Source organism: Leuresthes tenuis, unplaced genomic scaffold (assembly GCF_036924035.1).
Source record: "Leuresthes tenuis unplaced genomic scaffold, fLeuTen1.0.hap1 SCAF_16, whole genome shotgun sequence".
NCBI lineage: Eukaryota > Metazoa > Chordata > Actinopteri > Atheriniformes > Atherinopsidae > Leuresthes > Leuresthes tenuis.
Genome location: NW_027325370.1, coordinates 3,999,189 through 4,021,665, shown reverse-complemented (window position 1 = coordinate 4,021,665; position 22,477 = coordinate 3,999,189). Strand labels below are relative to the sequence as shown.

Sequence of the window (22,477 nt, the reverse complement as noted above, 5' to 3'; positions counted from 1 at the left end):
GTGTCAGTCTCTGCGTGTGTGTACGTGTAAATGTTTGCGTGTGCGCATTGTGAAGACGGAGGCTGCACCAGGCTGTCCAGCCTACACACAAACCGTCCCGTCGTTAAACCACCTTACTGTTCCATCCACCATCAACTGCCCTGAGCATGTTTTTCATTTGATGTGTGTTTTTGTCGAAACAGGAGACACACGGGGAGAGGAGAGTGAAAATAAGAATGCAGGGTTATCAGGAGAGTATGCATAAACATTGAATGTCAGAGTAACTTTAGACTTTCTTTGCTTTCTTTGCATTAGTAAAACCAACTTTTGCCATCTTTGTATTTTCTCTTACACACACTTACTCACTCTCATTTAATCTCTCTTCTCCGTCCTCTTTCTCCCACTTGTTCCTCATTAATTTTTATGTTTCTGACCTCGGAAACGGGCATGAGTACACAGATATATTACAGTAATTATCTAATTTTACAGTGCTATTAAATGTCACAGAAGTCCAGAGTTATAGCATTAATACAATAAAGAGGTTTTGGGCCAGACCAGACAGCAAAAAACTGTCTGCTATGGATTTTTGCCAGTTTTAATCAACCAGCATCGCCAGTTTCTTGCATAGTTGACAACACCGCAGGCATTATGCAAGAAATATTTTAAGATCAAGTTGAAATATCCGTCCAGTGTCATAAAGATTTTTATCATCTTTATCACAGTGATTTCTTAAATTGTGTGACAGTAAAGACGCACATTTCAAATCTTCATTTCTGTTTGCATTCAGAAAACAATCTTTCCCATTCGACTTTAGATTTACAAAGTATTATATTTAGATTCTCCTCATTTTCCCAGATTCTGGCCAACAATAGTGTTATTTACTGTGGCTCTGACTGCGGCACAATTGGGAGCAGTTCAAATTCAAAGCCGTGCCAGTCTACTCATTCCTTTTTTTGTCCTGTTTTTTCAACCCCTCCTCCTCCATCTACCCCCATTTCACTCACTCACTCTGTGCTCATTTTTACTTACCTCTGTCCCTGTCGATGGAGATGTGAAATATTTAAACACACTTTGTTGTTTAGGGACAATGCACTTCAGCAGATGGGCCGTAGCTGCACAGACTCCAATGTATGCAAATCTCCATACAAAGCAGCCCAGGATGTTTTCAATATAGCACAAGTGCCTCGGGCCTTGTTTTAATCCCTCTTTACCCGCAGCCAGCGCACTGTTTCATCCAGTCAAACGCCTTAAGCGCTATGTCAACTTGGACATCTGGCCACATAACTGAACCAAAAAAGGTGTGCCTGTGTGTGAGGAACAGAGCATGCTCATGGAGGGTGAGAAGCAGGGGGAAAGGTAGATGTGGTGCATGCTATTCAGCTAAAATATCAAGGAACTAAATGCTCAGTGTTTTTTTTTCCAGTGATCAAGTACATCGAAGGACCAGTCAGTGCAGTTTCTGAGGTGGATTCTTCACCCTCTGCACCAGGGGAAACAGGTGCCAGTGTTGCTTTCTTCATTGTCTCTTAACTTGTTTTGCTGTTTTCTCACTTGTTTTTCTCACCCCCACCCTCTAGGAATAGGTAACCGCAAGCACACAGGAGCACTCACATGCAGATACCTGTGCAGATGCAACAAGACACACACACACACACACATTTCCGTGCACAAACGTGGCGCGCTAACACGGGCATGCTGCCTGCAGACCTTCTAGTCAGAACTCTGATTTCTTTCGTTGTGACATCTGAAGGGCGCTACAGCACAGCCAGACACCTGGATACACATGGCATCCTTCACTACTGTGTGTCAAAGTCCATGTGTGTGTGTGTGTGTGCGTGTGTGTGTGTAAGCTAGGTGTACGTTAGATGTGGGGGAAGTTACCATACCATCTCCTGGGGGTAACTCAGGAGCTTTTCCTGGATGGACCACAAGTTGAGGTGCTTGTGGCAATGTTGTGTGTCCTCATTGACCCACATAATACAGAATATAAACGGGCAGGTGTGTGCCCACATCTGTATACTGCAATATTTGATCATGAAAATGCTTATCAGTGTTTGGTTTGGTACAGTTTATCAGGTTCAGTTTCTTATTTGTTAACTATTTTCTCAGAGAATGTCAAATGAGCTAAATGAACTAGTCTTTAAGTATTAGACTTGCTGAACTTCAAGGTAGCATGCTCACTGATACACAAGCAAATGAACTACTGGTACGTACTTTACATTATTAATGTGACTGGAAAAAAATCTGTTATGGCTTCTTTATTCTGTGGAAATTCTTGAATAAAACAACAAGGGACTCATTGATCATCATTATCAAAACAAAAATCATCATTATCAGGGACCCGAGAGGCAGCCCCTTCACCACAGAGGAGAAGGACATAGGATGAGATGGCAACAGTGAAATGTCATGCTGCTCGTCTTCCCGAGACATGCAACTAATACCATTAAAATATCTTCCCTTCTTTATTTACAGCTTAGTGATAAGAAAACACGTCGATTTGAATATTACATGATGAGGACGACTGATGCAAAATAAGATTTCGGCTTTTTTCACTCTGACATGCGATGCCTTTGTTTGCTCATTTTGATCGAATTGCAAAAATGTGTTTAACGAATAGCCATTGTATACCAGAGCTCTGTAAGCATATTCCTTTTGCTCTGTGTTTGTAGCTGGCATGAGAGAGACTGCCTGCAGCTTGTGTGATGGTCTGTGGATATGTGTGGATATGTGTGGATATGGGGAAGGTGGGGGGAGTTGTGTGTGCATGTGTACTTAAACCTCAGGCCATGAAAGAGTGTGTTTCTGTGTATGTGCTTCGCTGTGTGCATGTGCTTGCATGTGCTTGCATGTGTGTGTTAAGGGGAGGAAATAGTGTAGGTGAGTGCAGAAGACAAACCTGTCAGCTTCACAGCTGGTTTCTCTGGCTGCAGGGCTCAGGCCGGAGTAGGGTGACACTCAGCATCACTGCACCGCAGCTCAGGGCCTGGGGTAAACACACCATCATATACTGTAGGAACACACACCAGCATACACATACATCCTTTACTTGGCTGTCTTCACCCATACGACCAGGAGACCAGTCAAACACACCACCTGGGTAAGTCATCATATCTTGTCAAAGATTTTTTTTTCTTTTCCTTTTTGGCTCGATGAAGGTGTGAACAACATCACAGACCAGATTGCCTGGCAATAGACTGACCATCATGTTGAAAGGAAGGGGCGGGGGAGGTTGAGAGGAACACAGAGCCAGACAAATAACAAGAGAAAAGTATAACGTAAGATGAGAATCCATGTAGTTTTGGTGGCCTTTCTTAAAGACGGAGCCGGCTTGTCTTTCTGCATTATGTGCAACAGTGGCTCGTTTGCAGCGATCATGATCGCTCGTGATGCATTATTGAGGATAGAAGTTGACACAGCCTAATAGCTGTATACTCCTTTTGCTGCATCAAGAAGAGATGGTGTTCCCATCCATTGCTCTAATTTCAGGACTCGCTTCTTGGTGTGTGGAGTGGACTCTGTGGGGAAAAGAGCCTGAGGCACTCCACCCCCCGTCCCCACATCCACCACTATCACACATTTCCATCTCCACTAAGATGGAAGTGATGGCAATTTCTTCAGAATATTAGGAGGATGCTGGCCCTCATTACAAGTACAGCTTATAAGCAAAAAGAACGTTAAGGCAAGACAAAAAGACGTGTGCAGGAATGATGTCAGAGGACACACTAATTTACAATGTGTTAAAATGATAATTATCATTCTGTACTGAACAGATGAGGAACAGAAGACAGGTAAGGTCAGGATAATAAACTACCAGTCTTATGAATTCTGTTGACATTTGGTGGGGGGGGAGACCCAAAGTGAGTCAATTATAAAAATAAAGTAAACATGTTGAAAGGAGAAAGTGTGCTTTGACTGCTGCTGTCAAGGGATGATCCCCTGTCTAAAGTTAACACACTAAGTGATCATGCCTCAGTGATTCTGCCCTCAATGTGTGTGTCTCCGCGTATTTGAATGTGTATACGCAGCGATCAACTTCTGCTAAATACTAATTACTGAATACTTAGTCCGGATGCCCTTTCTATTGGGTCCCTTTAGTATAAACATTCATTATGGCTCTTTTTCTCCTTTGTAGCTCCGTCATCATTATTCCATTGCATCCCCCGAGGAGCGAGACAGAGCCGAGACCGGGGCCGGGGCCGGACCAGGCTGGGGGAGAAAATGCTGTAGAACCAGAGTGCCAGGACCTGGGAATGCACACAAGTGATATTTGTGTGAGGAGATCAAAAAGCATTTACCTTTAGATGTTTCCCTGATATGAATATTCAACATCCTTATTGAAATCTAATTTGGGTCTCCTTGTCTCAGGGGCCTTTTCATCAGTGCCTGTTGCCTGAGGCCACTGCTGATTGACAGCCAAACTTTAGAAAAGAGCAAGCAGGGAAAAAAGGGGAGATCTGGTGTTGTTGGAGATGTGAGCAGTGGGAAGCTGGGGAGAGCTGGAACAGATGAGTGGAGGGGTGGGTGAGGGGGCAGCAGGAGTGGGGTATTTAACCTCCTTGTGTGCATGCACAAACAGAATGCTGCATATTATTAGGACTTATCAGTAGGTGTACCAAGCGAAAAACAACTATTTTAATAACTGAATCTTTTTTGTTTTCTCTGGACTGATACTTACACATATCCTGCAACTGTTGTTAAGCAGACTTGTTTACAGTGGAGGATGATTCTGAACTTTTATAGAAATGACGAACGATCCAAAGAGACCAGAAATTATTAACCAACAGACTTAGTCGGCAGTTTTGGCCACTGATAGAATTTCGTTTGCACCTGTGTGATCAGCTGATTACCAGTTTTAGTCCATTTCCAGTCCAAATATTCTGCAAAGCTTTGCTTTTAGATTACATCTCAATTCAAAGATGTTCTTTTTGGTTATTGTAGCACTTTATATGAATGAATAAAATCAATATATACCAGTTTAATACTAACTGGTTACACTCCAGTCCGGAAACTCGTGCTTTAACTCTTGTTTTTAAATACTTGTTTCCCATAATCAGTTCAAATTAGCTTACATGTGTTTAGTTTAGTTATGCTTATATGTGCATTTTACAGCAGAAAGTCTTTAAATATAATAGTTGACTGTTTATATATTTTGTCTCATATTAATAAAGAAATTTTTGGTTTTGCCAGCAAAAAAGTAGCAAACTCGACGTTTACTATTTCCTTACCGGGCAAATTAATTAATCAAACAATAAGATGATTGAGTTATAATGGAAAACGCTGTAAAATGCAGGGCTACTAAAATATCTAAGGATGTTTGAATAAATCCTTCCATCACTGATATGTCTACCAACATCAAAGGCAATTTCAAAGCATTCATATTTGATAAAGTACTTCGAATTTTCAGGGTTTAACTGACAAGATTTCCTATATTTGCCTCATCTGAGTATTTAGTTTGTTCTCTTCTTGTCTTAAAACTAAGTATCTGACACTCTCCGCCAAAGGCACAGTACCGTTTTATTTCATAGAATTATATTTCTAAACATTTGTTCATCTATTTTTCTGTTTTCAACAAAATACCTGCGAACCTCCCAGCCCTTTATTTTGTTAAACCGAAAAAAAAGGTGTTCTCACTGACTGCAGGGGAGAGCTATGGAGTGCAGTTGTTTCTTTGCTTTTCTGGCTTATATAATAGCAGATATTAGAAGCTGAAAACAGCCTGAGCTGCCAGTCTGCTGTTGAAGCTCTGGAAACATTAAACATCACTGTAAAGAAGGATTCAAATCCAACCGTGGAGTGTATGGGAGAAAAATATTGCAATGAAACACTCAAACAGCAGAGTTGGATGTAAATTTATTCTGCAAAGACAAATATTTGTATTGCAGGTGAGGCTGAAATATGACACACCTCATGTCATGCGTCCACATACACAAAACAACACTGTTCTCATCTGGCCAATGGATTGGACATGGTTTAATGTTATTATTGCACAGGTGTGGGCCTTGTCCCTCAGGGTTCCATTAAAATGATGCCCCTCTCAATGGTGGTTCTATTTGCTCTTTAGATGTAACACAGGCCATATGTCTTGCAGGAGGCAAACAGCTGAAGGGGTTTAATTGATAGAAATCAACATATTAGGTTGCGTGAGTGTGTGTGTGTGTGCGATGGTGTGCTAATGGTGGATGTGCTTGGGCATCAAGGGATCGCTTTAAGGGTCAATTACATATCAAACTGAGCTTGGAAAGAGTGGAAAAGAATAAAAGGAAGAAATAAACAAAGAAGAGAGATGGAGATGCTGATGGAAACAATTAGAAAGTGGAAGAAATTAATTAATGATGAAGAGAACACAGACCTGCAGCATTGCAGGACACATCAATATGCAATTTCCTTTCATTTTGGAACTGACATTCTTGTTCATTGCACGAACACCACTGTGTGCCGATTGTTAACTTCATGTTTCATCTTGCCCCACAGAGATAATGCACCAGATCGCAGTCAAATCATGCAAAATTACCTTTGTCACAGAGCTGTTTTACGCTCAGGAGGGGACCCGAAACAAATGTGAGTTTCCATCACTGAGTTCAAACTCAATCAATGAAAAACTCTAAAATAATGAGATTTGCCATAGAGAACTGGTTTATACTCACTGAATAAAATGTTTCTTGGAGTCATTGTGTTGAAAGTGGTTCTAAGTCTTGAGGGAAAACATTAGGCTAACAGGCGCAATGCAATTAGCACATAAAATCTGTCAATGGCCTTCAGTACAGTAACAGCCCGCTAAGGACTGTTACACTTATGAAACCTCCTGATCTATTACTACAAAGTGATTAATCCTCCCCACACAATGACCAGTCTTAGAAGAGGGCCTCTATATTATTAGGTAGAACTATATGGCAGTTTAGCTTTTCACTAATTAGCATTCAGATCAGGGACCCGAGAGACAGCCCCTTCACCACAGAGGAAGGACATAGGATGAGATGGCGACAGTGAAATGTCATTAACTTGATGTTAATTACTAATTAATGGGGCTATTTCATTTACATGTATCTCTGGCTCTGTGATAGAACCGGCGTTTACTGGGCTACTTTTACCAGCCAACAAGTTGGGGGACGGTTTAATCATCCTTCTCCTCTACTCTTCCCTCAGTGTTTCATTTATGCTAATTAAATAGTGGGCCACTCATCATGATTATGTCTGCTTTTACAACACCATTTTCTGTCAGTGAGAGCACTCCAATAAGTGACTGACCGCCTCTTTAACATCGTGACTGTCTTTGTATGAACTGTACATCAAATGCCAAATTCACAGCCAACTTACTCCACCCCACTGACTTCTAAATGACTTGTTACTTTCACACACTCATGAGCCCTCCCTTTCTTTTCATCGCCACGCGGCAGCCGCAAGCCACCCTGTCTCCATGGCAACCTGAACCATTCGGTCCCATGAGGAGGAGCAGGTTTGGTTGACTAGCGTCTGGCCATTCACACGTGGGTAGTGCCAGCTAGCCAACATGGCACACAGCATCCTGCCATATGGTGCCATCACATACGCCCTACTGGCCCAGACTTGGGTTCTGGGTCTGTAGTGAGCTGCTGTGTGAACAGGACAGCCCGGCACCAGAACCTGTCCAGCAGCTGATCCAGATAAGCTTGATAAGCCAGATAAGACAGATATTTTGACTTGTGTAGTGTGAGTGTTTGTGTGAAATTGTCCCTTGATCTCAATATATTCTGTAAACTGAAAATGATCTGAATAAAAACTTTATTATTGCGTTATTATTGCGCCACCGGACTGAAGGTCTCCAGTCCGTATCATAGAAAATGTTAGTATTTGAAAGCTCTGGAGCAACGTGTGCTCTCCTCTCTTTTGATGCTGTGCTGCCTCTCTGTGGAACTGCGGAGAAAATACATGCAGATAAGACAGCGAGCGAAAACAACTCCCCAATGTTGACAAAATAGATTTTATTCAAATTGTATTGCTTTTAAATACAGCACATTTTGAAAGCTCTAGAATACTGCATCTTCTTGCATTTATGTATCTCTTATCATACATATGTTACAGTTTATCAAAAACTATCTGAAGGCTTTCAGGAACCTACAGCAAGACAAAGTTCCATCTAATTATCACTTGGATGTTTCAGTTTTGTAGATTGTCAATATGATGATAAAATATAAATAATATACATCTGCAAAGACAACGCAAGCATCTGAAGAATGTGCTGCCCTGGACGGCTAAAGGCTGGACCAAAACACTGATGTGTGATCATTCTATACAGTGCTGTCATGTCAATAAATACACTTTGTGTATGATCTATACAAAATAAGCATTGGCACAGAATCAAAGTGACATTTGGTGTAGATATCATATTTAGTTTACATATCTTAATGCAACCATCAGCCACAACATCAAAACCACTGACAAGTGAAGAGAAGAACCATCGAATTACAGTCAATGTTTGGGAGTAACTAAATACATGTGGTAGAGATTTACAATTAAAGTACAAAACAAATGTAAGAATTTAACATCGATTCTGCTGTAGCGTCCTAATCTGTGCACTTAAACACCAACAGGAGCAGGATCCTTAACAACGAGCCGCCTCTGCTTCAAGACAGGCTTCGTATATTTGGCAGTATGTGCTCAAACTGAGGGGTATTTTTACACCATCCCTCGTCTGCCAGTCAGATCGATACGCAGCGGTCACACCTGCACACCACTGGACCAGGCCTGGCCAGCCGGTCGTGACCTCGAACAAGACAGGCTCTCGGTACTTAAATCAGAAGAGGGCTTCAGTAAAAGCGCAAAAAAAAGTGTAAAGCTTGTTTATAAGCAGTGAAAATGCTGTCAATACAGGAATTCTTGATGTCAAACCTGAGGAAGCATTTACAGCCTGAAACAGGTTCTGTTTTTGTACATTTTCTGTCATGAAAGAAATGAAAATGGGTTATATTACTTTGACTGAAACAGAATAATGAGTCATCTACATTATATTGCATTTCAGAAGTATCTTTCTAAAAACTGGTTCCATTTCAGTGACTTAAGCTCTCCTACAACCAAGGCACTGCCTGACAGCAGAGGTCTCCTCCAGAATAAAACGCTCCGCCACACCACCAAAACCGGCTCTGGCTCGGCTTGAACACAACAAAGACCCTGACTGACCTTCCCCTGATACTCAATCATCACCATATGTGCACCTGGAAACTCCAGGCCCCAAAGGACCAAACAGATCATCCCTGTGCCAGACACCGTCCTGTCAATATCCTGTCAGAACAGAGCTGTCACATTAAGAGACAGATGGTTTTAATGCTGTGGCTGATCAGTGTGTGAACAGAAAATTCTATCTTCAATCTGAAAGGCACAAGGAAAAGGTGTATTTCAATCCAGTTACTTACAACTGATCATTTATTACTTATGATTCTACCTTGTGCATTTGTAAATGCTGGCAATGTAACAAACATTTAAGAAAGCAAACCTGTGCTGCAAAATATCTAAGTTAAAGATGTGTAAAGAACACAAAAGCCTATGTGCCTTTGTATGTAAACAAAAAAAAGCGTCACAGAAGCAACAAAAATCCTACAAAGGCGGGAAATTTACAACAAGTCATCGCAATAATTTAACTTAGCAAATCTTTTGCTGCTCATTTCAGTCACAAAGTAAGAAATGCATAGATTTAAAAGGGAAAAGTAAGCAACTAAATTCAACAGAAATTGGAACATTGAAACCGTGAAACTGTGCTCTGAATGCCACAACTGATATATGCAAACATTCACTTTCACATTCAGCCAGAATTGTGCCGCTACTTTTAAGCTGCAAAACACTCTGTAGTAGCATCATTGAGCCAAAAATATTCCAGTTCCTCCACCATACTCAACCCATCAAACATTGGTTTTCATTCTTTCACCTGCCCCAACATTCACTGTGTCCCGTGTAACATGGAGACTGCGTTTAAAGCTGCCCTTATGACACAGTGAAGGGACACCAACTCTGGAACTACCGTGAAAGGGCTGCGAACTGTCTCCATCCCCACAGCACAGCACGTCCTGCTCGTTTTAAGTGCTATAGTAAAGATGTATCTCTAGAAATTAAATGTTAGACATCCTTCTTGTCTGCCTGTGCAGTTTTTCATGAGGATGATACAATTGAGAAGTTTCTTTCCAACAGAAGAATAAAGGAGGATGAAACACTTCAAAACGAGGCCTATTTGGGTTTTCTATACAGCATTACATTGATTGGATTTGATGTCATCTTAACTAAACACTTATTTGATGATATGACTTAATGTGCTCCTCTCTCTCTCTCAAAAAAAAGAAGATTTTGAAACTAAAAAATATAAAAATAACTCAAAATAATTTTGTGAGGTATTACTAGTGCATGCAATTACACAGAAAAAAATTAATTGTTAACCTTTGGTCTTCCAACGCGTAACATGTTCCTCACGACAACGAAAAAGCATTGCTGCCATAAAGCTTTCTGCAATCCCTTCGTAAATGATAAGATGAGCTTGTAACCATGGAGATGAAGACCACAGAAGGTAAATCATATAGGCCATTAGCGTGTCTGCCAAGTAATTAGTGGCTGGGTAATGAGGTGTCACTAAGAAATTTCTCTCAGTGATGGGTGAGTGGGGGGACTAATAAGAGACTTCAGGTACAAGACGTTGGACACTCCCGCCTCCCCCATCCCCGCAGGGTAAGAAGAAGACACCACCTGTGTCAGTCGCAGCTGTCAGAGCTCCTGACACGAACACAGCACTCACTCTCACGATTCATCCAGACAGGATGCTACAACTTTCACATAACAATCTCTGTGACTTTTCAAGTTCGAAGTAAAACGCTCTGTAACAAATGACAAGTGTAAGCAGCTTCCCCTGCACCTGTTTAACCACAGCACAAGCTGGAACCTGGAGGTAGTGTAGGCTTCTGCAATCTTATTCAACTGCATCCTCCAGCTGTGTTCCTCCACGGTTCAAGGCTGCAGTGCTTTAAGACTTTTCAGTAACATTGTGCAGACTCTGCTGTGTGCTTTTCAGTAACTTCAGCAGTACACCCCTAACCCGACACAGAGCCAGTCCCAGATGTGGTCTGCAGCTGTTAGTCCAGTTGTGCTTGCTTTCCATTGGATAATAATCCAATGTGGTTAAAGTTTTAGCTGCTGATTGCCTTAAGTCACATCTCCTTGGGGAATAACTCTGGGCCCACTGTTGTTTTAGATGTGAATACTGTGGTGGCGGACCTTACTGGAGTCAATATCGACCCGGCGTGCCTCAGCAAAAGCCAGGAAGATGAAGAGGCCCAGCAGGTTTACTGTGGTGATGAGGGCAAACACAGATGCCCACGAGCCTGTCGCCTCAATGAGATACCCCGAGAAATACACCATTAGGACCCCTGCACATAAACACAGTCACCAATTATAGCACGGTATCACAGAGACAGAAGCAACACACAAACTCTGTTGCATGTGAGGTACAGTTCAGTTTTGTTTCTGATGCAAAAAACTGCAAAGAAAATGTCACATTCCTTCATGTCCCTCATAGGATCACTAACTGTCATCCTCTGTTCCCTGTTTTATTCATACCAACTTCATCAGGCTCCCTTGATGAAATATGCATGCAGCAAACCTGACAGCTACACATCATCTCAAACTTTGTTTTTCAAAAAGGGAATCAGCTATTTTATTTAATAGTGTCTGTCACTGCCGCTGAAAAATTAATCACAGACGTTTCTCAATTCACAGACACTCACCTGAGAATGCGCCACATGTATTCATAACACCTGTAAAAGCAAAGCAAAAAGACACAAGGTGTAACATCAAGTTAAAATTGTGGTTTTAAGAAAAAACTTTTCTTTTTTTTTTTTTTTTTTTTTTTTTTTAAATTTGACTTACCAAAAAGGGCTCCAGCACAAGAAGGAGCAAGATCTTGAACATTTACAGAAACACCGCTGTAACAGAAGTGGTAATATAAGCCGTTTTATCACAGAAGGTGCTTAAATGACTCTGAGAGCATACAAGTGAAGCCTGTTATCACCGATTAATTGCCCCTGCCTAGAAACATAAAGCCCTTATCAGGTATGGACCCCGGACCCCTATTTCAGAATGTTGCTCATCAAAAAATGACTATTTCTCACTTCCTACTACTCTACATTATTTGTTATTCTTAATTCATTTTTGGATAAGGTTAGGTTAGGTAACTTTTGTCTTAGCCGAAGGTAGATTTGGTTGCAGTTAGAAGAGTTGGCTGCTAACACACACACACACACACACACACACAGAGACAGTGAACATAACCGTGACAACAGTACAAAAAGTATACAAAAAGGTGTTAGTATCAAAAGACACAAGATCCAATACAGAATAAAAAACAGATCAGAATAAATAAATCGAATAAGAAGTTAAAAAGTTAGTGTGCAGTCCAACAATAGCCTAATTACTATTTAAGGTTTTGATGGCTGAGGGAACAAAGCTGCCTCTATGTCTCTTTGTTTTGCAAACAGGCATTTTATACCAGCAGCCTGATGGCAGAGGCTGAAATTCACCAAATAGTGGGCGGGAGCCATCTTCTAAGATAGCCCCAGCGAGCCTCTGTAGCTGCTTAATATGAAAGAATTCTGGGTTCAGCTGTGGCTCTCCCATCAGCCTACCGGCCCACCTCACAATTTGGTTCAGGGAGTTCTGATTTTTTTAGGGATAAGTTGCTGAACCAAGGCACCGATGTTATTTCTCTTATCAACAAATCTAATGAAAAGCTTCAAACTGGCAATGATAATAAATTATCATATGTTCTTCTTTTTGAGAAATGTTTGATAAAACAATACTGAAAATAATTTAGTCTTGTTAGAATAACAAGGTAAAAGTTATTTAACTGTTTTTTCAGGTATGAACTTTTCCATCATAAGCTGGTTGTGGCAACTGTTCCCAAGTCATTAAAATACAAAGAACTTCATGGAGTCACGGACACAAGGTGGGTCCAACTACGACTTAAGCTGCATGTCCAGCTGAGACCTGCCAAGTCCACCCTGACTGAGCTCAACAGCATAATATTTTGTATAAAACAGACTTGTTCAGTGGAAGAGGTGGTGGGATATTTAACACTTTTAATGTCTGAGAAACTGCTTTATGGGGGTGTAAAATGAAATGACGGTTATATTTTCAAACAGTGTCCCCAAAAATGGAATCTACAAAGCTGAAAACTAACTGTTAAGGAACACCATATTTACATGTGAAAGGGTGTAAATCAGAGCAAGAGGATACAACGTGAAGGCAGAGTGGTGCCAGTACCTGTGACTGAAGGTGGTGAGGCCCATGGTGGCAGACACAAATGCTACAGCCCAGGGGAAGGTCGTGTTGCCGCATAGGAGGAGGGTAAACACACTGGACACGCCCATGGAGAAAAACTATCCCAGTGATGAAAGCACCAAAAATAAAAGCATAAATCAATATTTCCCATATTCCACTCTGCACAAGTAGAGGAAATCTGTGCACTTTGGACAGGGAGGAAGAAAATTCACAATTTAACTTGTAAAATTAGGCAGATTAATGAGACAAAATCAAACACGGTACCTGCATGAACTTCCTCACGGAGGCTGTATCGAAACCTGAGGGGATCAACGCAGAAATGTGCAGCTGTGTCATCAGTAACATACGCTTCAAAATAACTTCGACATAAGATCATCAGATCGCCTACCTTGACCAATGAGGTGGTCAGACAGGCATCCACTGAAGAGAGATGAGGGTATGGCCACCAACCAAGGAATGACATTGAACACCCAGCCCTGGAGGAACATCACATTTTCTAGCTTTCCTCGTATACAAGTGAATCTCCGACTTTCAACAAGAGCATTTCCCTCTCAAGAAGATTAAGGTGAAACAACTATCTAGTGACATCTTTTCCCAGATTTAAGTCAGTGTACTCAAGCTAAGACTTTGTATTGGTTTAAAGGGATAAAAACATGATTTTGAGAGGAGGGAATCCTTCGGTAAAGGTTTGGCATTTCTTGATTTGAGCCTCTGTTTTGCTTTAATCATTTTTCTTCCAACCCTGACGCTGAAAGGAGGATGAGAAGATAGCACAGTTACCTTGGCATCAGGGAAGGTGTCTTTAAAGAATGTTGGCAGCCATGACAAAAGAGTGAAGAAAGTGCTCGCTGTGCAAAGGTGCGTCACTATCACAGCGCTGATCAGGGAAAAGAGAGACACGGTTACCCAAAAGTGCATTGCAGCTCATTTAATCAAAGACTTGTTTGAAACTCTGTCTTACTGATTTGACAGAAGCTTGAGCCTCTGGTGCTTCAATGGCGTCTATTGTTTTCCTTTTTTAGATGATGTATTCACTAAGGCAAGTAGGTTGAACTCATCCAACGGTATATTTACATTCTAAACCCACAACCATCAAATTAACAGACCGATTAATAAGATTAATAAGACCACAGAAGCTCTCCCTGCCACTGAAGATGAAGCATATCAGTTGCATTTCAGGACATGTGTCGACTGGAGGGATGCATTAGAAATGTAAAAGAACAACAGCAGCATCTAATCATGTGACCCTCTACAGCTTCATATTCTAAAAGTTGGGTCTGCAAACAGCATCTGAAGGACCAAAACATGTTTCATGTATTTCAACATTACAATTGATTTTTTTTTTTGTATATTGAGCCAATTAAATTACTAAATAAATAGCAAAAACTTTTACTGTATCCTTTGTTGAGATGGAAACCATACACTTAGCATGCAGATTTATTCTCATGCATACAGGCTTTATCATCATCTTACCAGACGGCAGGTTGTTTTAGGAGCCGTAGCCAATGTCTTTTGGTAATTTTCGACTGGGTCCCCCCACTGCCCAGGGACTCCAGTGTGATTATAGGACCTGAGAGGCAGACCGACACAGGCACATGAGCACACTGACGCCAATTAGGCAAATAAGCAGGTGCAATATAGGAGCGTGAAATGATGGCACAGATACTGCGTTCCACTTGCCTTCTCCTTTGAGTAGATATTTCCACATGCAGTAGGCCCACATAACTGACAGGAGGCCAGAGACATAGAAAACACTCTCCCAGCCGTACAAATCCAGCATGAGGGATCCGGCTCCTCCAATCACCAGTGTGCTGGAAGAAAAGAGTCAAGACACATTTTCCCACTGTTGTTACAAGATGTTTCAGCATAGTAAACACAGCTCAGACACATCTGGATACAGATGGAAAAGGTCTCTATTCCTAAATGCTAACAGGGAATAAAAAGTAACTCATTTAACTCACCCGAGGTAGGAGCCACTACCCACAGTGCTCATGAGGAAGCCTCTTTCACTCTCCACCACCTTTTGTGAGCACAGACTTGCAAGCGAAGGGTAATGAACTCCTAAAATTAGGACACAGCCACGAAAAATTAAAGGAGAAATACACTTTGGGTAAAAATAAGGCAACATAAAGCAGTTTGAGACATCCATAACTGTGGAGGCCATTATTGGTTTTAGAACAAATTCTTGCTGCCAAGCAAATCTAAAGAACCGCTTTTATAAGCCCGCTAATCTACATCCATCAGTGTAAAGATGTCTGTGCCACATACTAAACATGTTGTCTTTTATAGCAGCAACCAGCAGCAAGTCATTAATTGGATTAACAAATCTACATTTAAACTGGACTACAGAGAAACAGCTGTTAGCAATGGATAAGAGCTACATGAATCTGGAATTTCCTGCTTTGGTCACACTTGAAGCTTTAAAAGCATTCATGTCGACAGGTTAGATCACTTGTTGGTTTTTAGTTTTTAATCAATAAACAAATGGCGTAGCACAGTCATACCCTGACAAACACCGTGCACTGTCCATGACATCACACCTTATGCAAATGAATGCGTGAGTGCATTCTTATCATACCATGTATGAATGCACGGTGCAGGAATCACCAGGCGTGGTACTCGTAAGTAGAAATCTTTGTGAGAACTGCTTAACGTGTCCGTATCTGTCACCTCACTGAGTTAGTTTCAAGTGATGACTCATCAAAGCACACCTCGCCTCTCACCTTGCAACAGGCCCATGAGGAAACGGGCAAGTGTCATGGAGAAGATGGGCTGAGAGCAGAGGTGGGCCAGGATGGGAGTGAAGGCTGTCATTGACCCCCAGGCAGCTGCAGACAGCAGGAGGACCTTCTCCCCTCCCACTCTGTTCACAGAAGACACACAAATAGAAAATCTATCATTACTCCAAGTAAGATATGGTTCAAGTATGATCCCTTCGATAACTGGGAATGCTGCATTTTTTTGTGGTGAACGTGCTGAAGAGGGAATGTGGTTGTTTTTTTGAGTGTTTTGCATATCATGCTGTATAATTATACAAGTATGTTGGATAGAATGCTACCTGGTCTGGGTCTTTTTTGTAAACTAGTAACTGAATCTTAGAAAGATTCCTGGTAAAAACAAATAAAATTAAAAAAAAAACACTGAATAGTCCAGACAAAAAATACCATTTGAGTGATGACTAACAATTTTATTTTTTAATTTTTTTAACAGTTTCATTTCTAGAGTTAATGAAACTCTCCAAACACTGGGGCAGCTTGTCTCTTAATGGAAATGTTTGCCTACAGTTAACATGTTAACACAGAGAGACTTTATTTGCTCCATTATCTCTCCAGACTAACCAAACACTACTGAGCTTGTTTGCATCACTGTCAGTGAAATTTCTATCTAATGACACAATACACACATGTCCAGCAGGATGCTGAGACAGGTGTCCACTGAGGACTGGTGTCATCATAAAGCTGACGGCTCGAGCACTAACAGCCCATTTGTGTACACAAAAGGCTGCTGCTACCTCAGCACGACTGCGGCGTTTCTCACCTGTCACTGACGTAGCCTCCAAACACCTGGGTGAAGCAGTATCCCCAGAAGAAGCTGCCCAGCACCATGCCAGACTCCCTCTTGCTCCAGCTGAACTTCTCTGCCATGCTCACGGCACAGATGGGCATTGCCACTCTGGCACAGTAGAGGAGACACGTCCCAAATAGTAACACCACCGTCCATACCCTCGCCACGGGCCTGCACAGGATGGGGGGGGGGATGAGTTGTATTAGCCTGAACATCCCAAAAGCTTGCAGGTAAACTTTGGACTTCCAGCCATTTGAAAGGGTATGTCTTATCTAAGTGGGGGTGGTGATAAAAGCCCCTTTAGTAAACAACAGGAGCTGGAACAGCTGGAAGCACGTGGGCACTTATGGTATACAGGAATTAAATGCCACAAGCCCAAAATGCAACGGTGTAATATAATAACCTACTGGCGTTTTATGTTATCAAACTTCCATTAAGGCAGAGAGACTCACTTCCTTCTTTACATGCGTTTGTCCTCTGTGACGCTGAAACTGCAACTTAAAGCTAGAGGACTAAAAAAATCCAAATATGAAACGTGTCATTTCACCACCAGATGCGGAGGCGCTGAGGAGAACGAATGGCTCTGATCCTGGAGGTTAAAAGATCAAGGGTTGATGTCATGCATCAATATTGATCGGGGTTAAAAGTGACCAATGTCATTCTGGGAGCCTCTTAGGAAATCTAACAGATCAGATGCGACGTCAAACAGTCATTGCAGTTCAATTAATGTCACGTTGATGTTTGAAAGCGTACCTCGACCAGTTGGTGTGGTGTTCAGGCCACTTCTTATGATATCCAGGGACTCCGATCTTGTCCGACGGATGGTTTTCCTTGTGGCAGACCAAATCTGGATTATAGTTCTTGCCATATTTTTGAATAACTGCCATTCAACGCGTGGAGACGGCAGCCTCTTCTCAACAGCTCCGGCTATTTACTTTCAGTCTTTCTGGGCCGTCAGAGAGAAAAGTAAACGTGTAGATGAAACAAATCGGAATGATCCCGCGGTCACATCACAGGATTTCGATGTTCAGTTCCTTTACCACTGAGGCTGGACACTCGGTGACACAGGCGATGGTCGCGGAAATAGGCAGGAGGAGGGAATCTGTTTTTTCCTGATGCCCCGAAAGGAATAATCCACGTGTCAGTTTTTCTCCTCAGCCTCCTCCTCCTCTGGGCAGAAAGCACTTCTTCCTTTGGTCGCTAGGGTTAATCAGGAAGTGATTCAACCCGGCTTTGGCCGCACAGTCAGCTGCTTCAGCCGTTAGAGTATCATCCGGAACGTTAGAGGTGCCTCCCAACCGTGACGGTGCAATAAAGAAGTCACAACGCTGGGATGTGGGCGCCCACTCTGCTGGCTTCCACACGCCAGTTTTGACGCGGTGGTCCACGAGGAGCGCAGCTACTGTGGGACACAGATATGCGCAGTGCCAAAGGGGTAGAATCAGCCTCTGGCTGCTTCAAATAGCAGGGAATCCTTATGTAATACTAAAAGACCACCACAACGTGGGTTAGCTTCTATTTCCAGGTAGCATCTGTGTCATAAAAGGCTAAATTTGCAGGCACAAAGAAATCCAAAAGCGAAAATTTGGATTGTATATTTACAATGTGATTAGTGTCATCCAGTTTCTTTTAAGGCACCAGAATGAATGATTAAACTCACAAACAACAGGTTGGAATTGTCTGCAACAAAGTAACAAGATGTCTTACTGCATTCTCCTGTTTCAGTATCTTTATTATAAGCATATTCTTTTGTCAAGATATTCGACTTGATCAAAATCCACAGCAGATCATTATTAAGTATAGAGTTCATTTGACATTTGGCCCGACTTTCTGTATGTCTTTTATCCAATTTCATATTTGCTTTAGTAAATGACCAAAGTACAATGAATATTTTACTTCTTGTATACTTTTATATATAAGTTCATAAAGGTTTTTATTACACCCACTTCTTTTTGATACATTTCTTTTTTTGTAATCTATATTTTGTATTTATTTGTTTGTATGTGAAATAAACAATACAGTCAAACAATGTACAATACTTAAAAAAAGATGAAAGTAATAAATGTTACTTTTAACAAAGTGTCTGTGATACCACCATTTCCAGTTATAGCACATCAAGTCCCACGTGACATGCTCAATTTAAGATTTGCTTTTATTGCAAAATAATATACTGGCAAAATAAAAAAGAAAGCACATCAAAGGTTGACAAATGCTACAAATGTAAATAATCTATCTGTAATTGTGCCTCCATACCTGTGAGCATAACTACTCATTCACATCTTTAAATATCTGCTCTTAAGCTTACAGTCAAGGTATGCTGTAAAATCCCACCAATTGCTGCTATTACAATTGGCATGAATGAGAATTTGCTCTGGTCTTTGTCGACATCATCAGAAAATGTCTCAAGCAACAATGCATCATTAATCTAAAGCTAAATCTAAATTACAAAGTCAAAACAGCTTGAAACACCCCAAATTACCTGCTTTGACTATTGATGCCACAAAAGAGTACCAGCTGAAAGCCAACCACTTGGGATGTGTAACTTTTCTTTTAGGAATATGTTCATTTGAAGCAGTGTATGCTGAGCCAACAATTTTCCCTGATCACACCCTCCCTCTTTAAGTGGTCACATGCAGAGAGCGTCAGCCTAATTTAGGCTTTATTCACATCCTTCAAAGCCAACAACTTTCCCTGCCAACAGACAGAAAAACTAATCTATGTGAAACATGCTGACTTTACATAAACGTATATGTAAATTCTAATTCCAAGTGAAATGATGGTCTGCATGTTTTTTTAGTGTGAGAAGCCATTTTCAAACACAGTCAATCCAGTTGTCTGCACATTCTGAGTTATTAAAGTATCAAAAAGCAACCCTTACAAAAAAGAAAAGGTTGTACTCTAAATGAGTCAGGTTTGTTGGGTTATAAATACACAAAGGAAATGTGTCCATTTTGTAATGCGGTTGTACTTTTTCACTGAGTCCTCATTTTGGGTCTTCGATGGTTCCCTTGCTGAGGTCAGTCATTTTGGGATACTTCACTTTCTTTTGGTCGAGTTCATTTTGAGCCCACAGCAGAAGTTTCAGAAGCTTAGCAAGCTTGGGAGTTGACTCTCTGTTCTCATAGTCGAGCACACACTGATTCACTTCACTCCACACCTGAAAGACAAAGCACTTTAATGTTTTTATGGAATGTTTCACATGCTAAGTGCTCCTCCTAACGGCATGCTAACAGATCCTAATGTGGGAAACTCGTACTGTAACTGTCGAGGAGACATGATTTTTAGAGATGTACCCTTCAGTGAATTTGTCAGAAATCATTGTTTGATTTTACAAACATTAAAAGATAACAATGTTGAAAGGCTTGTCTAAAATCTGTCTTGTGAAGGCAATGGGTCACATTACCAGTTTAGTCAAGATTAGAACATACATGGCCATAACAAAAACACATGGCCCCACAATAACATTATTCTGCATTATTATTATTGTTTATGATGTTCTTGTTTATGACACTATGTGGTATGAAGGTAAATATTTTTCTTGTCATGCTATTATAATCTTTAGCTAATAAAGCATTAAGATTTTGTTTGCAATAAAGACCCGAGTATAAGAGAGACCAATCTATGCCATGTGGGATGTACAGTTTGTAATGAAAGGGAAGACAAGTATGTACATTCTTAATCTGCTCCGACTCTACCTTTTGTCTCTGCATCATATTGAGCAGATCTCCAAAGGGAGAGTCCTCCGGGTTGTCAAATGCCAGCAGGGCCAGTGTCCTCTCCATCTCTGTAAGACATTCACGGCTCTCCTCTCCCTGCTCTGCTAACTGTGACTGGGCAAACTCAAGGGCAGCTTCGGTCTCCCGCAAACGAATCAGCTCGATTAGATGCTGCTGCTGCAGAACACAAAAATGTCATGTGTGAAATGGTGAATGAAATTAACAGAAGTAACGTGACACACAACACAAAAACAAAAAAAAGCATATCAGACAATGTCAAGCTGAACTGCCTGCTCTGTTCAATTTTACCTGTAAGTGGAAGTAGAGGTAACGGTTTGTATCCAGCAGTTCTGGGTGCAGACTGTTGATTAGAGCGATGGCATCCTGGATCTGTCCCTTCAGTATCATCTCTCTGATTTTAATTCTTTCATCTAAGGAGTCCAAGTCCACACTTGGCTCTATTCCAGACTCCATCCTGAACTTCTCCGCTGCCTCCTTGAAACCCTCTGTTGAACAAAGAATACAATAAACTCCTGTCCAAGCCACAGTAAAAAAAACACAGGTATCTGCACATTTGATCTTCATAGACATATGAAAACAATGTGTATCAAGAAGTACTTCACCTGTAACCAGGTAGTTCATGATGAGTCTGTTCATATCAGCTCTCTGAATGTGGACGTTGTTGAGTTTATCGATCCACTCCTCCCTCGTTACGTCCTCCGGCTTCTCTGCATAACTCATTATGATAATCTCCTGGAGGGGTACAGGAGGGTCATGTTAAGAGTTGAAAGGAGGACATTTTGGACGCTGAACATATTGTCTGAGCAGTAAAGACAAATACACAACGATAATAATTGATTATTCAGTTGTTAGCTCTGTGGTCTGTAAGCTACCCGATACCGTCCATACTAAATAACAATAGTGTGGGCCTATGATAAAAAGCACAACATCGAAGCCTGACTTTCATCAGCACGAATCAAAACAGAGGCGACTTCCGCCATTCGGTGGATTGATTTCGGATACAAGCGAGCGAAACAATTTGTATTATATCTTATTTTTCTCCGTTTATCTTAATACACCGCGTCATGCCAATGTAATAGCTTATTTATTAACAATACCTGAATATTATGTCGCTACTTTCCAATAGTAGCTAGCTAGCTAACAGAGGGCGAGCCTCTTTCTTCTTCTTCTTCTTTTTGCTATGACTTATTTCCGGTACCAGTTACAACATGGTGCGTGCACACTGCTGCCCCCTACAGTGACTCTAAGGCATAGCATTGCAGTAAATCTACATAGAATGCGTAACCAGCAATGGACCCGCATAAGTTTCCAATGGCAAGAACAGCAATCCAACGATGTAAAAATGATAAATTTCAAGCAGGTTTTTTATTCAAACTTTCACTTGACGAAAGTATGAAAATATTGCAAACTTCCCTCTCCAGCCAGAAACAATACTAGGCATTGGCATAGGCAATACAAGGCATTGGATGCTCTGCGACTCTATTCTTCTCGAAATTTCATAGGAATATAAAGATCTTGGGTTTTCTAGTTCATGGAGCTTTTATCCTAAAATTCTTTAACCTATCAACATAGGTTATTAGGTTATAGAATTGGTAATAACAGTCCCTATTTTTATTTGTTGCCAGATCTAAAATCAGCATTCTTGGTCACACACAGCATAAGAAAGAGACAAGGTATGATAAAACACTCTCAAATCTATTTGCCATTAAAATCTATGATATACTTAGTTTACCTTAAAAATATTTTTATTGCGCATAATATCATTTTTGTATTTCCCACATAGGATTTCTATTAACTTTTGGTCTAATGCCTCTTTTTGAGGACAGCGAACCTCCTCCGGTTGTTACCCTGTTTACTGTTTCTACGGCAACGACGCTGTCAACTCAAGTCATTTAGTGGCTAAATTGAGC

The 22,477-nt window shown here is 41.1% G+C and overlaps 2 protein-coding genes across 3 annotated transcripts; both read right to left on the bottom strand.

The window, feature by feature from the left end:
- Positions 1 to 4,107: 4,107 nt before the first annotated feature.
- slc17a9b (solute carrier family 17 member 9b) lies at positions 4,108 to 18,106 on the bottom strand. 2 transcript variants are annotated; one of them, XM_072366268.1, is made up of 14 exons: positions 17,584 to 18,106; positions 16,804 to 17,001; positions 15,990 to 16,129; positions 15,228 to 15,327; positions 14,947 to 15,077; positions 14,740 to 14,836; positions 14,047 to 14,143; positions 13,655 to 13,742; positions 13,531 to 13,565; positions 13,249 to 13,364; positions 11,857 to 11,912; positions 11,715 to 11,744; positions 11,211 to 11,357; positions 4,108 to 4,223 (listed from the first exon to the last, which is right to left on the bottom strand). In XM_072366268.1, the coding sequence occupies exons 1-14, from the start codon at positions 17,715 to 17,717 to the stop codon at positions 4,123 to 4,125; spliced, it is 1,470 nt and encodes a 489-aa protein (XP_072222369.1). In that variant the 5' UTR covers positions 17,718 to 18,106; the 3' UTR covers positions 4,108 to 4,122. The 2 variants fall into 2 exon arrangements, with proteins under 2 accessions (XP_072222369.1, XP_072222370.1); XM_072366269.1 differs by lacking the exon at positions 4,108 to 4,223 and having other exon boundaries at positions 7,919 to 11,357; positions 17,584 to 18,051.
- Positions 18,107 to 18,540: 434 nt separating this feature from the next.
- On the bottom strand, positions 18,541 to 21,752 carry LOC140271166 (glucose-induced degradation protein 8-B homolog). The gene is made up of 5 exons (XM_072366270.1): positions 21,665 to 21,752; positions 21,170 to 21,299; positions 20,856 to 21,052; positions 20,526 to 20,723; positions 18,541 to 19,987 (listed from the first exon to the last, which is right to left on the bottom strand). Exons 2-5 carry the CDS (start codon positions 21,285 to 21,287, stop codon positions 19,814 to 19,816), a joined length of 687 nt encoding a protein of 228 aa, XP_072222371.1. The 5' UTR covers positions 21,288 to 21,299; positions 21,665 to 21,752; the 3' UTR covers positions 18,541 to 19,813.
- Between the last annotated feature and the right edge of the window lie 725 nt (positions 21,753 to 22,477).

Bases quoted from the DNA above. Each gene is read 5' to 3' on its own strand.
- slc17a9b (XM_072366268.1), bottom strand. From the start codon at position 17,717: ATGGCAGTTATTCAAAAATATGGCAAGAACTATAATCCAGATTTGGTC. The intron at 15,078-15,227 runs GTGAGTTAAATG...CTTTTCTTCCAG, and splicing joins GGTAGTGGCTCCTACCTCGG to CACACTGGTGATTGGAGGAG. The intron at 14,837-14,946 runs GCAAGTGGAACG...TCTGCCTCTCAG, and splicing joins ATATCTACTCAAAGGAGAAG to GTCCTATAATCACACTGGAG.
- LOC140271166 (XM_072366270.1), bottom strand. From the start codon at position 21,287: ATGAGTTATGCAGAGAAGCCGGAGGACGTAACGAGGGAGGAGTGGATC. The intron at 20,724-20,855 runs GTAAAATTGAAC...TGTGTTCTGCAG, and splicing joins ACCTCTACTTCCACTTACAG to CAGCAGCATCTAATCGAGCT. The intron at 19,988-20,525 runs GTAGAGTCGGAG...TTTGTCTTTCAG, and splicing joins ATATGATGCAGAGACAAAAG to GTGTGGAGTGAAGTGAATCA.